The sequence below is a fragment of the Xiphophorus hellerii genome, chromosome 20, assembly GCF_003331165.1.
Source record: "Xiphophorus hellerii strain 12219 chromosome 20, Xiphophorus_hellerii-4.1, whole genome shotgun sequence".
Taxonomy (NCBI): Eukaryota; Metazoa; Chordata; class Actinopteri; order Cyprinodontiformes; family Poeciliidae; genus Xiphophorus; species Xiphophorus hellerii.
Genome location: NC_045691.1, coordinates 239,857 through 256,804, shown reverse-complemented (window position 1 = coordinate 256,804; position 16,948 = coordinate 239,857). Strand labels below are relative to the sequence as shown.

Here is a 16,948-nt window from a genome sequence, read left to right as displayed (position 1 = left end):
AGGGAGACCAGACCGGGAAATCATTCAACTTTTAGAGATCAACTTGCTCAGGAATGATTTCCAGTTCAACGGGGAGTGGTTCTTGCAGGTGAAGGGAACTGCCATGGGAAAGAGGTTCGCGCCGGCCTACGCGAACATCTTCATGGCCGAATGGGAGGAGTCCGCCCTAAATGCCTGCGATAAGAAACCGCTGCATTATTACAGGTATTTGGATGACATCTGGGGTGTTTGGACTCATTCAGAGGAGGAGTTTAACCGCTTTCTACACACCCTAAACACTCACAACGCCTCCATCAAATTAAAGTCGTCCACCAGCCTTAATGCAGTGGACTTCTTGGACACCACCACTTTCAAAGGGCAAAATTTCAACAACACCGGCCAATTAGACATCAAAGTCTACTTCAAACCCACTGATACGCATGCATTGTTGTTTAAATCCAGTTTCCATCCAAAGCACACGTTTGCGGGATTAGTTAAATCACAATTAATTCGATTTCACAGGATTTGCACACAAAAATCAGATTTTTATGAGGCGGTTAGGGTGCTGTTTTCGGCTTTGTCCAGCAGAGGGTACCAGAGGTCCTTCTTACGGAGGTGTTTGAAGGCCTTTTCTGAATCCAAGCAGCCGGATGAGACCGTGACACTTCCTTTCATCAGCACCTACTCACCTGCTAATGTCAATCTGGCCTGTGGTTTGAGACAAAATTTTGTAGGGTTCCAAACTGTTAGTGGAAGGCTGACCGACAGGAGAGTCATACCTGCTTTCCGACGAAACAGAAACCTGAAGGACCATCTCGTTCATGCCAAACTCAGATCACAGACTGAGCCGAGCACAATTGGACAGGGATGGTGTTTCAGACACCAGAAATGGCTGCTGAACCACCATACCCACAAAGTTTATTTTATCCCGCTTAGTGGGGGCCCACAAACACAAAATTGTGTTTATTTAATAAGATGCCGGGTTTGCAGAACCAGATTTGTGGGTCATACGGCAAATACGATGCTGGCCCGACTGGTTTTGCATGAGCGAGATGTAGCCCGACGGTTGAGGAGGAAGCCATTTTCCCTGCTTAATGCACATTTCGTGCAGCATGGATGGAGCTCCGTGAGGCTCATGGTACTGGAGCATGATCCGACCTGGACTTTGGGCCAAAGAAAAAAAGCAGCCTTGATTTGGGTTGCTAAATTGGACACCTACTCACCCTCGGGCTTAAACGAGAGGTGATCGCCGCGGCGTCGGGGGTCCTCGGGACAGTATGGCCTGCGCATCGCGCCCCCTATAGCCTCCGGCGAGGGGGACGCGGATGGTCTTTGGACCGTTTTCAACTTTTCTACTGCTAGCCGCAGGCAGAACGCAGGCTCTGCCTGCACAACAAAAATGATGGCTTGGGAGGAGCGCTGGGGGTCTCGGAAAGAACGCTGGGAAGAAGCTTAGCTGGATGCCCGCTTAGGGCATCCAGCCAGGGCTGGCCAGGGCTGGCTGGAAACGCCAGGGCTGGCGTTTCTGCTGCTGCAGGTGACACGGAGACCTTAGCTGCAAGAGATGAGGAATCTGGAGCAGTTGAAGACGAGGTTTCTGTGGTTGATAGAGTTGTGGAAAAAACTATTACCAAACACTGTTCAGGTAAAATCACTCAATCAGGTTTACTTATGAATTGTGCACAACTCAGAGAGCTTGTAGGACAATCAATAATGAAGCAATTCTGGATGAAAAGCTCTACCAGGCAGAGACAACATATGAGTTTTATACCGAGGATAAAGGTTCCAAAACAAGAGGCAAGACAGTCTGGTTCTAATGCAGCTGTGGAAAACAACTCCCAACCCTGTACATGTAACCCAAATAGTTTTATGTTTGTTGGACCATACAGGAACTTAGAATTAACATATGGCAATACAACCAGCAGATGTGACCTTATTGTAATTTTCCACTTCAATAGTTTTCGCTGAAAGAATGAGTCATAGAACTCGAAAACTGTTTCTAACATAAAAGAGTAATTTTTAAACTGTTCAAAGAGTGGACAAAAATCCTCCTCTGAAGCTAAATCAAAAATGTTCTGATGCACCGGGGAAATGTCAGTGGAAGCCGTCGTGATTGTTGAAGGGGTGAAGTAATCCTGTTGAGGGGTGGGAAACACTTTCTTCAGCTGATCATAATTTGACTCCAGTCCCAGTTCCTCCAGCAGCAGTGGAGAAGGCAAGATCTCAGCATCCTGGTATAAATCCTTCTGGACCAACTCCAACTGCTGCAGGATCCATCTCTCTCGGTCTGTATCCATTTCTGGTCATTTGACACCGCAATCCTCACCGTAGTACTTTTGGTCAGATCCTTCTGTCATGAATGGCAGAGTTGTATTGTTGAGGATTGACATGGTTGGACCCAGGTTGTAGTGTGAAATTCTGATTTTAATGATAAAGTACACAAAATGCAGGAAGCACGGAACATAGACCCAAGTAGATGCACACAACATGGATCTGACGAGGGGCAAGTGACACAAGCAGGGTTAAATACACAGGGGGTAATCGGGAAAAACAAGGGACAGCTGGAAACAATCAAGGGGAAGACGCAACAACAAAGAGACTCAATTAACTGAAAAGACACAAAATCCAAATCTTCACATAACCGCTTAATTCTTCAGTATTTACCCTAATCCGTCCACTTGGGATTGTGTTAGGTCTCCTTCTGTTTTACAGAGGGTCAGATCCTACTTAACCCTTGTGTGCAATGCTGGTGGTGTATCAAACCCCACTTGGCATAACACGGCCTACTGGAATGCTGTTATGTGTTGTGGTGGTATTAATTCATAACAAGGATCAGGTTGGCTTCCTCTGTGTTACAGCCAGGAACACAGAGGAGCTATCTAACTGTGTTCACTCGACTGCATGAAGGCATCTAACGTAAACTCTGGTCTTTGTGTTTTGTGTTGCACTACATCAGTGTTGCAGCAGCAGATTGGCTTCCTCTGTGTTACAGCCAGTAACACAGAAGATGTAGTAGTACGTTTTTTCATTGTTTGGGATGCAAGAGCTCCTGTTTCGTTTTCGCCTCAAAGTCCAATCGGACCCCTACACCAGAGCGTCAGCATCAACTGTGTCATTTTCACTTCAGTGAGGAGCTCAACCATGCCCCACTTCTCTACCCAGGATCAGAAGTAACTGTCGTTTTCGCTTCGGTGGGGTCTGCTCGGACCCTGAGTCAGCATCAACTATATTGCTTCAGACTGATACACATGAGGGTTAAACAATGCTTTAACTTAATGTATAGACCCCTAAGTGGCTTGTTATAAACCTTGATCAACCTGGGTTTGACTATCATTGGGAGGGTGATTGTGGTAATGGCCAAAACACCCCGGGATCCTGCGGTTCACTACTGATGATGAGTTTCAAATGATCACACATACATACCAGCTTATAAGATTTTTATTGTAAATGTGTATATATATATATACAGCCCTGGAAAAATTCATAGATCACTGCATTGAACCCTATTGAAAACCTTAGTTATTCTACCAGATATTGATTTATTAACTCTTCTTGAGTTAAAACATTAGTATAGTTATTTCTAAATGAATATGAACTTGTTTTCTTTGCATTATTTGAGTTCTGAATGCACTGCATCTTCTTCGTTATTTTGACCATTTCTCATTTTCTGTAAATAAATTTTGTGAAAGGATTACTTTTTCTGTGTGTTTATATAGGTATCTGTGTCAGTTGAGTTCCCATGTTGTCCTGTCTACCCTTGATTAATCCCAGCTGTGAATAGTTCCCTTGATTACCCCCTGTGTATTTATACCCATCTGTGTTTCTTGTTCTCTGTCAGGTCCTTGTCTAAACTTGTCTTGTGTCTGCTGTCGGCCTATTACTGTTTACCAGTTGCTACCAGAGTCTAGGTACTAGCGTTTGCGCCTCTGTGCTGCCTGGAGTTTTGTCCTTTTTTCATCATTAAACCACATCACATGGGTTCTCCGCTTTATCCTCACCATCTTCACCACCATGTCATGACAGAAGGACCTGACCAAGAACAGGTGAGGTTGCGTTAAACTCAAGCATTGAATTCATGAGAAGTTTTTTGTACTAAAATACCCACATTTACAGAGAATTTGTATGGTGCATTTTTGTTAGCATGTTCTTCCTTCTTTCTTATAGCTTAATATTCCTATAAAATATGCTACTTATAAGATAGGAATATATTATAGCTTAACTGGCAGCCCACATTAACAAAATAATAGTGAAATAATATTGATCACAGAACACTATTTATAAAAGATAAAAATTTTCCCACACAGAAATCCCTAAAAAATGTGAAATGTAGGAAAAACAAAAATTTTTCTTCACATTTATTTATTTACTGTTAATCTATAAGTAGGATTTATTTAAATTTCCATATATATCATTTTGTCTAATACTATTATATATCTAAAAAATGTACCATCCAAACTCAACATAAGCAAATAATAAAACCACAGTAGTCGACTAAGAGCACAAAAACTGAAAATGTTCTCCCTAACCCTAACCCTACCCTGATTTATGGTTCTTCTAGGTTCTGCTGTGTCTATAGTGTTTCTCTCCTGATCCATTCTGTCCGAAATCATACTCATCGCTGGTACATGTTTTTTTTTAATTGCCTGTATTCATCCTCACTGAAATTGTTTAGTATTAGATATACGTCTTCCCACTCACGTCTGTACTTTTGCAAGAGTTTTTGCTTCTAATGACATGGTGGAGTATCGAGTTGAGGACATTTAAAAAGGAAATAGGTCTCTAGGCAACCGTGATGGCAGCGTCGATCCATAACATTCTGGGGTGTCCTGTGAAGGTCCCGCCACAACAATTTAGCTGACGTTAATGTTTCCTGTGTTTTATTTTGGTCATTATTGTTACACTTAGTGTTGATATAGGCGTGTATATCGGAAATTTAACAGCATTGAACAGCCAACTACTTTAAATGTTGGCTGTAAAATACAGAAAATTTATGGGTGCTGGGAACACCTTGGGATTCCCCCGGAGGAGCTGGAACAAGTGGCTGGGGAGAGGCAGAGGCGGAGCTAGAGGGGGGGCCGGGGGGGCCAGTGCCCCCCCAGCCATCTGATTGGCCCCCCCAGCGGCCCCCCCAAATGATCGACATGTCACGACACCCAGTCATTCCTTCACAGTAGGTATTGAAGGTTATCCTGCAATAGTCAGCCCCGCCCACTCCTCACTACTCCCCAGGGCTGCCTACTGACCAGTTCTCCGTCTAACAGGTCCGGAAAATCTCTGAGACCTGGGTATTACCCTAAAAGTACTCTATAAGAGATAATCTATTTAAACTGGTGGCGAAAGTGATTCGTCTAGCCCTAACTACCTCCAATCCAGAAGTTATGACCCTTTACAGTTAAGAAACAATCAGCTGAGTAGCCCTCGCAGCTGCATAATTCCAATAACCACTTCTGTTAACGGTAGCCCACTTTCTAAATCATAACTTGCACTTGGAACCGGCTAGATTATGTTTAGTGACTTAGATGGAAGTCCCTGGGTCATTATTTACTCTCACCAAAGGAAATTATGAAGCCTCCTATTTACTGGAATCATGTACATTAGTTTTACCTTAATTGAAAGAACTGGACAAAGATTAAATGACTCTATTAATTCCAATGTCCACCAACCTCATTAGAATTTTATAGTATAATTTTATTAAGCAAGCTTAAGCAGGGATATGCGACATACAAATCAATAATCAATTGTAAATAGTTCAAAAACAGTGTAATAAGATTTACATGTACAATCATACTACCCTATCTCCTTTCCCTAACTTTTAAGTCGCACGTTCTGAAATGGAATTTCAATGAGCAGATTCAACTCATACCCAGAAGATGGTGGATCTTTTGGCAACAGGAATTTCTTGCGTCCTTGGTTGAGGTCTTTGCCTGGTGTGGAAAAACCCTCCTCAGGAAGGAAGCGAAGCAGAAAGGGTCTGAATCCTTTTGCAAAACCCCTTTCTTTATCCCTGAGGGACCTTTGTCCTTCCTCCAAGTCTTGTTGCAGAGTTTGAAATTGCTGGGTTGAGACGAGACCAACGGTCGAATAAAGAACCAGAGATGGGGCGATGGGACCCAGTCCTTTCTTAGCGGTGTGAAGTCCGAGCTTCCCCGTGGTTCTGAAGTGCGGTCCGTAGCTTAATCTGCTCCTCTGTGAGTTGTCTCTCCTTCTGCGCCACCGGACTGGGAACAACTGGTTCCTCTTTTCAGCCCCTTTTTATGCCTCTCTCCACCATGTGTGTGTATGGGAAGGTTTGGTCTACGTGACTTGCTTCACATCTGCTGTCTCTCATGAAAAAGTCCCCACATTTCTCAACCTGTTTTTGCTGACCATAGTGGAAGTTCCCGTACTTCCTCTTTTTCCGTTGCCTCAGCCAAACTCACCGCACCATCCATCCTGTGCGCTCTGGCCATCTGTTCAGAACTGCTTGCGACATTTCCTGTTTCAGGGCTGTACTGCATTCCTCTCTTTTCCTATAACTCACTAATATTTATTATAACTCATTAAACACATTCAACCTGTTTGAATTGATTTCAAATGATTACAACTTCATATTCGTTGACAATAAATCACATTTTTTCCTTATTGTTAATCATTAACATAATCATTTCATAGGTAAATCATCACAGATCATTAATCAAAAAATCCTTTGCAGAAAGTTCTTGAGTGATTACTTATACTCATATTATTCAGACTTATTCAACTTAATTAACTTTTAATCAAACTACAGGATTACTTTATTTCTTCCAAGCCATTATGCATCTTTTTCTGCGTGTGCCTGGAAAGATCTCATACCCTTATGCCAGTTTTCTTGACACCCCCTCCATGAGATCGGACGGTGCTTCGCAGAAAACACAGAGTCCAAAGTCAAAAGAGATCAAGTCCATCACCACAAGTGGCAGTGAGGATGTCCCGCTCATAGCAGGTAACCGGAGACGATGAAGGTGTCCAGGAATCCACAACCACATACTCCGACAGATTGGATGGCGGAGAAAGCCAGTGTTCTGCGCCCAAATCGTTGTCAAGTGTAGATTCACCTGAGACGGGAAGGGTGGAACGTTCCAGTGGAGGCTGCAGAGGCGAAGGCAGGTCCATGCCGAAGTCTGGCAGCGTTGATGGATTGTTGCAGTAGCCGTCCAACTCTGCCAGCAGCTCCTGGAAATCCATATCACTTGGTGATGGAGATGAAGGGGAAAGGATGTCCTCAGTCTGGCATGCTTGGGGAGATGAACTGAGGTTCTCAGTTTGGGTACCTCTCTCGTTAGTCGCACTGCTGGCTTGGCATCCGACGTCGATAAACAAATCTGGAGACACGGGACGTGTAGGCGGAAGGTAGTCGCCCACCGCCACAATTCGGCCATCCAACAGATGCAAAGTTGGGAGGCATTGCCGAGTAAGTTGGTGTTCCCATAACTTATGAATCACGGGCAGCCGTAGTCCCGTATACAACGGAGATGCTGTGAAGTCGTCGTCATCTAGGCCAAACGCAGAGGTCCACACGATTTTGTGCACCCGTTCCAGGGACCACAATGGGTTGTGACACTTGTGACTGTTGTGACTGCTCAAAAGCAGCAGGGGGCGATATGCACCATTTACGTTTATTGTGATACACCATTTGGACACAACAGAGTTGACCCAACAGAAGAAGAGAAGGAGAACCGCGAAGAGACGATAGAGAAATATTGTACAGCTAAGAGGAATACAGTCGATTTGACTCCAAGACGGATAATCTGACTTCAAAGGTAAGTTTTACAATGGTTTACTACTACCAATAAAAAAACCCCGTTAAAAACATTTTGTGCTCAGCCAGGAAATAGTTTCTGGTAGTTGAGTTACTACTATAAGTTGCGAGCATCAAGCTAACAATGCTACGTATAGACATACGTAGACGCCGACTTAGTGAGCGAGTCGGCCAGTTGCTATGATACGTCACGTCTGCCAGTCAGACTCGTAATGCACGCAGAAGCAAAAAGTATTGTAAAGACGCTGACGTGTTTCAGTGTGTTTACCACTCACGTCTGCCTGAACAATGTCGGGAGGATAAATACGGGAAGTAAAAAAAAAAGTATCCAACGTGGTGCATGTGTTATCAGACAGAATGGATCACGACATTCCTGATTATATGACCTGCCAAAATCCTCTGGTCTGTAATGCTCTTTCTTTCTAACAGCGATTTCTTATTAGCTCTCGCATTAAATAAAACTATACAGAATGAAAAATGTTAGCTATACTAAGAAAATAAAAATCAGAGTAGTTACTTCTGGCCAATATAATTACATGGGAAATATTTATTGGCTCAGAAGCTGTCGTTTGGCCACAAAGTCAAGAAATTCTGTTCATAAAATTGTGTTCTTTCTTTCTTACCTGTGAAAGGTAATGCTAATGGAGCCAGCTTGTACTATAAAATGAGTGAAAAAACTCCACACAAGTTCCCCACTGACATTTGCTATTTTTACTAATTCTTTTCTAAACATTTTCTATGAAACGGCAACACTTTGTTAGAGGTTCCGTTTCCCCTAGGAAAGGGCATGAACTTGTGACAATTTAATCTGTTACTCTTTTTGCTTTATTATGTTTTCCATGAAATGTTTAATTTATTTAAATTCGTATGTGTTTAGCTTTGTCATTTTCTTTTATGTTTTCTTTTATCTTATCGCTGATGTTTAGCACTTTATTTCAGCTCTGGCTGCTGTTAAAGTGCTTTATAAATAAAGTCGATAATGATCATGAACAAAAACAGGTTAGTCGGTCCAGTAGCTGAGAAGTTTGAATGCTGAACATACAGCCACAGTCTGTTTCCCCTGACCTACACACTGGAAGTGGGGATCTATTAACACTAAGTAATAGGAAGTGATACTTGGCATAACATGACTGGCTTGTTTTTTTTCCTAGGGTCAGTTGAGAATGAAAAGACAGGGAGGCAGGATAGACAGCTTCTTTATAAAAAGAAGCAAATCAGGCACAGATCAAACAGGGTTCAGCTCTGACATCAGCAGTCCTGGTAGCTCATGTCCTGAGAACAGTCACGAGAAAGAAAGTCTGGCAAACACCAATCCACCATCACCAGGTCAGAGTATCTACAGAAACAGTCAAATTCCTGCCCCGTTTTAGGTTATTTTTACTTGCTGGCTTCTGCTAATGTGTTTCTTTAATTGTTGGTTCAATTATGTTAATGTACTGTTTTTACAACGTAGTTCCATCAAAGGAGGAGTCTGAAAACACAGAAAGCTCTGCGCCTGACCAGGATGATGATGAGCCAGAAGGGGCAATTGCAGGAGATACCACTGATCTCTTCTCAGCAGTGTCCAGCACTCCTTTTGCTTTTCCAAAAGGACCCAGTGGTAATTTTACTTACACTAAGACCTGCTTAGTAGCTGCACAATTTACATGACATAATGATCATGTAAATTATGTGTACATAACCATTGTGTTTGTATTCCAGATATTTCAAAGTCAAAAGAACAGGGCCCTGTTCAGCCAAGTTTGACAAACTTCCCCAGAACTCAGCATGGAACAAGAAATAGAACTTTTCACAGCTCCTGGTACAAAGACTATTCTTGGTTAGAATATTCTGTTATTAAAGACTCCTCCTACTGCTTTGCCTGTAGGCATTTTTCTTTGCCTAATGCACCAGATAGTGTCTTTGCTTCGCATTCCGGCTTCAGTAATTGGAAAAAGGCATTGTCCAAGGAGTCTGGATTTAAGCTTCACTCAAAGTTAGAGCACCATGTAAATGCAATGTATGCATGGAGTCAATATAAAAGGGCTAATGAGGGAAATACAACCATGCTAAATTCTATAAACACAAACCGGAAAAAAGTGGTGGAAGAAAACTGTTATTATATTAAAACAATAGCCGATGTTCTTCTTTTGACTGCAACACAAAATATTGCTCAAAGGGGCCATCGAGAGTCTGGGGACTCTAGAAATAAGGGAAACTTTTTGGCTATATTGGATGAAATAGCAAAGCATGATCAGTTAATTGAAAAAAAGCTTAGAGGATGTGCCAATGCAAAATACACGTCATCAAATCCAAAATGAAATTCTTCAGGGCTTAGCAGAGATGGTACAGACTGAAATCATAAAAGAAGTGAAGGAATGTGAAGTGTTCAGTGTTATTGCAGATGAAACAAAAGACTTGCAAAAAAAGGAACAAATGTCTTTGGTTGTACGATATTATTACAATGGTGTCATCCACGAAAGCTTCCTATGTTTCCAGGCAGCTGAAAGCCTTAATGCAGCAGGTCTTAGTGCAATGATCATTAGCTGTCTTGAGAAACATGGTCTGGACTACAGGAATAACCTAGTGGGACAGGGTTATGACGGTGCATCCGTCATGAGTGGGAAGCATTCTGGTGTATCTGCCAGAATTCAGAGCAATGCCAGATTTGCATTTTATGTTCATTGTAACGCACATTGCTTGAATTTAGTCCTTGTTGATGCTACCAAAGCAGTCCCTGAGGTCGTTGACTTTTTTGCACTTCTACAGCAGCTTCATAACTTTGTGTCTGGCTCTTATGTTCATCTGAGGTGGCTTGACGTACAGAAAGAGTTGTATCCAGCAGAACAACCCAGGGAGCTCCAGGCACTTTCAGATACGAGGTGGGCCTGCAGGTATACGGCATGCCGTACCATGAGAGACAGACTTCCAGCAGTTCTGAGATTGTTGCAGGATATTGCACTTGAAAGAAATGGCGAAGTGGAGGCAAGGGGCCTGCTTCTTCAAATAGATATCCAATTTTTAGGTCTTTTGGTTACCTTTTGTAAAGTGCTTGGTGATGCCAAATGTCTTTCCGACATGCTTCAGTCCAGCACTCTTGACCTAGCAAGAGCTGTAGATCTAGTAGGTGCTCTTATAGACACTTTCCAGGACTACAGAAATGAAAAGTACTTTGATGAACTATGGAAAGAGGTTGAGGAACTTGCTGAGAAGAGCAAAATCAGTGTAAAAATTGACAGAAGAAATCCAAGATTAAGTTCAAAATTTCTTGACTCACTTGTAATGAGCACTATAGGACAGAGAAAATGTGATGACGAGGGCTTCCCCAGACCACTCTTTAATCAGGTGCTTGACTGTCTCATAGCAGAGTTAAAGAGGCGTTTTTCAAAGAAAAATTGTGAGATCATGCAAGGAGTGCAGTCCCTAAACCCCAAAAGTGCAACTTTCTTGAATGAGGAGCCTCTGATTGCTTTTGGACATATCTTTGAGTCAGATTTAGATGACCTGAAACATGAAGTGCACCAAATAAGGCGTTTGCTTGATCAGAGAATAAAGAGTGATTTAGGCACACCTTCTACTTTGCTTGATTTTATTCTGTTTCTTGAACCTTATAAAGAGGTTTTACATGAATTATTCAGACTTTGCAAGATTGCAGTAGTTAGTCCAGTTAGTACTGCTTCTTGTGAGAGAAGCTTTTCTGCTTTAAAATTAATTAAAAGTTACCTAAGGACAACAATGGCTGATGCCAGGCTAAGTCACATTGGAACACTTAGCATAGAGTCAAGGAGGGCACGGGGCCTCAACATGGATGACTTTGTAACATATTTTGCTTCATCTCACAACAACCGAAGGATTTTACTTTTATGAGTGCATGAAGAAGTCTTGTGTTTCTCGTCATGATTTGGGTCTTCACCGACTGGTACTTGTACCAATGATAGTTTAGGAGTCAGTACATTTGGTCATAGCTGCATTAAGTTCGAAAATAAAATGCACATGTAGCATCTATTAAATAACAGTTTCCATAACATACAACCTTCTTTTTTGAGATATTGTAATTGTGAACTGTGTGACACTGCATTCTCATTGTAAGTCTTGTCTTGTTACAATGGTGTCATTTAGAGGTTAATGTCCACTTATGCTTTGTGTGGCATGCATTGATAATAAACTGCAAATTACATGAGCAAATCTCATTTCATGAGTCTTTATTTATATATAGTATGTGAATGAAAGTACTTTTACTGTATTGTCATTGTCATAGTCAGTGGACCCCTTACAGATAGCCCTGGCCCCCCATTCGCCCCCCCAGAAATAAAAGTCTAGCTCCGCCACTGGGGAGAGGGAAGTCTGGGCCTCCCTTCTGAAGCTGCTACCCCCGCGACCCAACCCCGGATAAAGCTGAAGGAAATGGATAGATGGATGGATAGTCTGAGATCCTATGAAATCTCAATAACTAAGTACAAAATATACTACAAATATAGTTCATGAATTCACCCAAGATTTAGAAGTTTTCTTCCTCTTCTACTTTTTACAACATCTCTTAACAGCTCTCCTTTTTTCAACATTTATGAAATACATATATAGAATCTATGGATTCTATTGAAAAACCAGAGCTACTACATGCTCATAAGCAATATACATACAATAATGAAAATGATTTTGCATTGGAGAGGGGTGACAGTAAGATCTCAGTCCTTCCATTTGTTGCCAGAAGGCATTGCCAAACAAGTATTTGTTCCATTAGCAAATACTCATTCATGCAACAAGTATTTGCTCTGTCTTGTCAGTACAATTAGCATGTGCTATTTAGTAAACAATTTCTCTACTTCACAGGCCTGGTGTGCAAAAGTATGTAGTTGTTTTTAATAATGACTTAGTTTTATTTTTAGGACCCATAGTTATGTTTGCAGGGGTTTGAATCTCATCATTCCAAGAAAATACCACAAAATATTACTATCAATTTTCATGTCTGAAATAATCATCCCTAGATGCAGATAGAGAAAAGACCTTGCTCAGTTATATTGTAGCTTTTGGTTGACACTGTCCAGACACCATCCATTAACAATGTAGGAGTGAAAAAAAATGTTGGTTAAACCAACTCTAACATTCCTCGAAGTGACTAACTTGTCTCATTTCTTATCCAGTAATTTGTCTGGCACAATTAAAATAAACAAGCACTATATCCACTATTTCTTTTAGGCTTTCTTTAGGTTCTATCTCAGGAAGGTTAATGATGATTGTAAACAAATATATATTCTGTATATGTAGAAAGACTAAATGGGGATTCAGGGTTATTTTTGGGAAGGCATGGGTGCAATGACTGTCTACCATCAGTCCACATAGAAGTAATGGTCTTGTTTTCCTGCAGTGGTCATCTCCTCACTGGCCCCTCACTGACTCCTTATTCATTAAGCAAAAAAATTAGTTTTGGCTTTGGTTCCAGCTTTTTGCTTTGTGTGTTTATAGGACAGGTTACATTGCGTAGACATCAAAACTTCCCAGGTACTCCAAAGCTGCCCTGTAGCACATGTGGTACTGCTCCTGTAGAGAAAAATGAATATATCGACAAAAGCAAAGAAATTACTAGGGCAATAAATAAAGGATAAAATTAATTCGCTGACATTGAAATGTACACACAGAGATGCAGAATATTTTGAAGTATTTTGGGTGAGCTAAATAGAAACGGAATAACTGTGCTTGTAAAAATAATATTTATTTTACAATAGATATCCACAGAACATATTTTAGTTTTCCCAAACTTGTAAGATGGTTGATAGGCAGGTTTATATCAGTTGTTTACACATAATCTTATGGTCATGGTTTGAAGACCAAGAGAGGCAAAAGTAAGAAGCAAATCAAAAATCAAGACACTTGGCTCGGGGCTGGTCGAGGACCAGCTTCTCTACTATTTTTTTATATTTAAAAACTCAATTCTGACCAATTCATAATCCAGACTTGAATCTGACTGAATATCTCTGCAAAAATCTGAAAATAGCTGACAGATGTCTCCATCCAATGTGATGGAGCTAGAGAAGAACTGAACAGAAGAATGGGCCACACTGCCTAAATATAGGTCAGCTAAGCTCATGGCATCATATTAAAGATTTCTAGCTAGAATTGCTGCCAAATGTGGATCAAAGTGTGTGAATACTTACACAAATGTGATTTACTGTTTCTTTTATTTTCAATAAGTTTGCAAAAATAGCAAATAATTTTTCTTTTTGCTATGATGATTACTACGTCTGTGTAGAATTGTGAGGAAAGATTATGTAATACAATTTTGAATAAAGCTGTAACATAAAAAAAGGTGAAAAAAGTGAAGTGCTGTGAATACTTTCCACATGCATTGTATTTTGCCCCACATTCCAAGTAATGGAAGTGATCTTAGTTTCCTTATAAATGATAATACCATAACATTTTCACTATTGTTGACATGTAATTGGTAATGGCACCAGGAATTTAACAAAGCAATACCTCTGTCTGAACCATGGCTGGCCTTTGAGTTTGGAGAATCTTGACTGTCTGAAAGATGTCAACCACGCCTTCGTACCTCAGCCTCTCCAACACGATACTCAAAGTGATGAATACTCCAGTCCGTCCGACCCCAGCGCTGATGGACATACATTACATATTATTAAGATCATCACAAAGGCAATAGTGAGGATACACCCACCTGGTAAATGTTGCTAGTGACACATTATTGAAAGCCAGGAAATATGTTGGAATTGAGCAAGTCAAGAAAAAAATTCAGAACTTAGGTATCTGATGAAGACTTGAAGTTGTGTGTTAGAATGTTGGTCAACAATCATGTCAACATGATTGCTGACAACCCCCAACATTAGAGGACTAATGTCTCAACATGATTGTTGACAACCCCCAAGACAGAGTGGCAAAAAACTCTTTAACCCTCCTGTTATGTTCCGGGTCAAATTGACCCGTTTTAAAATTTACAAATTAAAAAAAAATAAATAGAAGCATTATTTTTGCATGAAACGTTTTCTATTTGTCTTAATAGGTGCACTCTAGACATAAGTTGAAAATTTATTCATTTTACACATTTGTACCAAACCCTAGGTCTACTTTTTACATCGATACTGTTCGGGTCAATTTGACCCGGCAGTCAGGTTAAAGTGCAAAAAAAGATTTTATAATGTCCAATTCTATATGTTTCCTTGCAGTTATGAACCATATTTCACCACACACACACTCACACACAAACACACGCAACCACACACACACAAGCCCACTTTCTCACTATTCTCTTTACTTCACTAGGAAACTGCGAGAAAGCAGGTGTTCACACAACCTTTGACGGGAATCTTTTCTGTTCCTGTGGACAAACTCCACCCACACTGAGTGGACACTCAGCAGAAGTGGAGAAAAACATAAATACTCTCTGCATGACTCATTTATCTTGATTTTAATCAGCGGGTCAATTTGACCCAGAACAGTATGTGTGTCTCAAGTTCAATTATAAAGATCACCCTTTGGTAAAAAAAAAAGTATAATATAAAATAATTTACCAAAGGTCAACTTCAAGGAAATTATTGTTTTTTTGTGTCTAGGTTTTTTTCATTGGACATTAAAAATCTAAATTCCATTTTTTATGTCCAAATGAGTAAATGAGCAGGTTGTCGTCATTGATCCTTAATTTCTGAGAAATAATAAAACATCATTGCACAAATATTGATTGAAATGGTTAGTATTGGAGTTAATAATCAGATACAAAAATGTTTTGGAGGAATTTTTTGGTTTCTGACACTATTGCATGATTAAACACTCCCTGGGTCAAATTGACCCACGAACATTTTTGCTGTACCCTAGAAACGAACATAACAGGAGGGTTAATATATTAGAGAATTTTGGTCTAACACAACATGTCAAACAAGCAACACACACTAGAGGTCACACACTGGATCTGGTTATCAGTAAGGGTGTAACAAATGTCACCCTGTTGGATCACTTTGCTGTGATCTTTGAAAGTTCTTTATCCATTAAACCACTTGGACAAACAGCTACTTTCACAAAACGTTCAGAAACATTTAATCAAATCTGTTCTTCTTCCTTGCCCTTAAGATGTGTTGATGTAGATAAGTTGGTAGATGATTTTCAGCATAAAATTTCAGATATCATTGATTCCATTGCCCCCATTAAAGTGAAGGTTGTGTTTGGTAGTGTTGAGGAAAAATGATTATTTTTAGTGCGTAATACAGTTAATCTTACGGCATGTGTAAAAGGTATATTGAACATTCTTATTTTGAACAAATTTCTTAATTTTGAACAGGTTTGTGTTAAGGATTTAAAACTAAACTATTGATGGGTAAGTATTCAAAGTACAGGAACCAAATGCAGATCAAAGGGGATCTCTCAATGAGGCTCCTGTTGTGTTATCAGAGGACAGGAGGCCATAAAATTAGCATCTCCTGGAGGGCAGTATCACTTGAGCCTGGAGGAGAGAAGTCTGTTTGGTTCACAGAAGATCAAAAGTCTTCCAGAACCAACATCTGGGATGGTGTAAAACTGAATACAACATAGAATGTTGAAACCACTAACATTTAATTTCTAAGACATTTTTCTAAGTACTAATAGCATGTTTTTAACAAAGATTGTATTATCTAATTTTAGAACTACTAATCTAGTAAATGATGAATGTATTTGAAAATTGTACTATCTGTGACAATATCAGAATCAAATGGAAATTGTTTGAATGAAAATGTTTTGTTTAGTATTAGAAAATTGCTCAGGATTTATGCTAAATGGGGTTTTGGAAAATGATTGTGTTAACTTGTATACTTAGGATTGAATATTATGTTTCATAGGTTAGAAAAGGAATTATACCTCATTTTGTTCTGTTGATTTTATGTGTTATTTTTGGCAAGACTCAATCTTTTGAGGTGCTGGGTGCAGAGGAGCAAAACTGGGTTTTGTGAAGATAACCTTTCCTTGAACCAAATTACTGGATTTAAGTTTGTCCTGAGAATTTATGTAAGGAGAGATAACGGGAGAGACCCCGGATTCCACAGGTATCTGTGAAATCTTATCTTATGTCACATGTGTCAAACTCAAGGCCCGCGGGCCACATGTGGCCCGCTACGTCATTTTATGTGGCCCTCTCCCCCCACCACCGTTTTACAGCCCCATTGATTGACTTAAAAATAGGTTTTGAGCACGAATTGACTACAAACTACATCTCCCATAATGCCTTCTGATTCTTAC

The 16,948-nt window shown here is 40.4% G+C and overlaps 1 protein-coding gene and 1 long non-coding RNA gene across 2 annotated transcripts in view; one reads left to right on the top strand and one right to left on the bottom strand.

The window, feature by feature from the left end:
* Positions 1 to 7,579: 7,579 nt before the first annotated feature.
* On the top strand, positions 7,580 to 9,611 carry LOC116711241 (uncharacterized). Its single transcript, XR_004337194.1, has 3 exons — positions 7,580 to 7,757; positions 9,210 to 9,356; positions 9,458 to 9,611. It is a non-coding gene; the product is annotated as an uncharacterized LOC116711241 (long non-coding RNA).
* A 3,477-nt stretch (positions 9,612 to 13,088) lies between these two features.
* LOC116710338 (receptor-type tyrosine-protein phosphatase F-like) overlaps positions 13,089 to 16,948 on the bottom strand; it is a 174,559-nt gene continuing 170,699 nt past the window's right edge. The window contains exons 29-30 of the mRNA XM_032549336.1: positions 14,207 to 14,342; positions 13,089 to 13,273 (exon numbers count right to left, since the gene is read on the bottom strand). Coding sequence (XP_032405227.1) covers positions 13,205 to 13,273; positions 14,207 to 14,342 — 205 coding nt within the window. The 3' untranslated portion in view covers positions 13,089 to 13,204. The remainder of the gene's footprint in view (positions 13,274 to 14,206; positions 14,343 to 16,948) is intronic.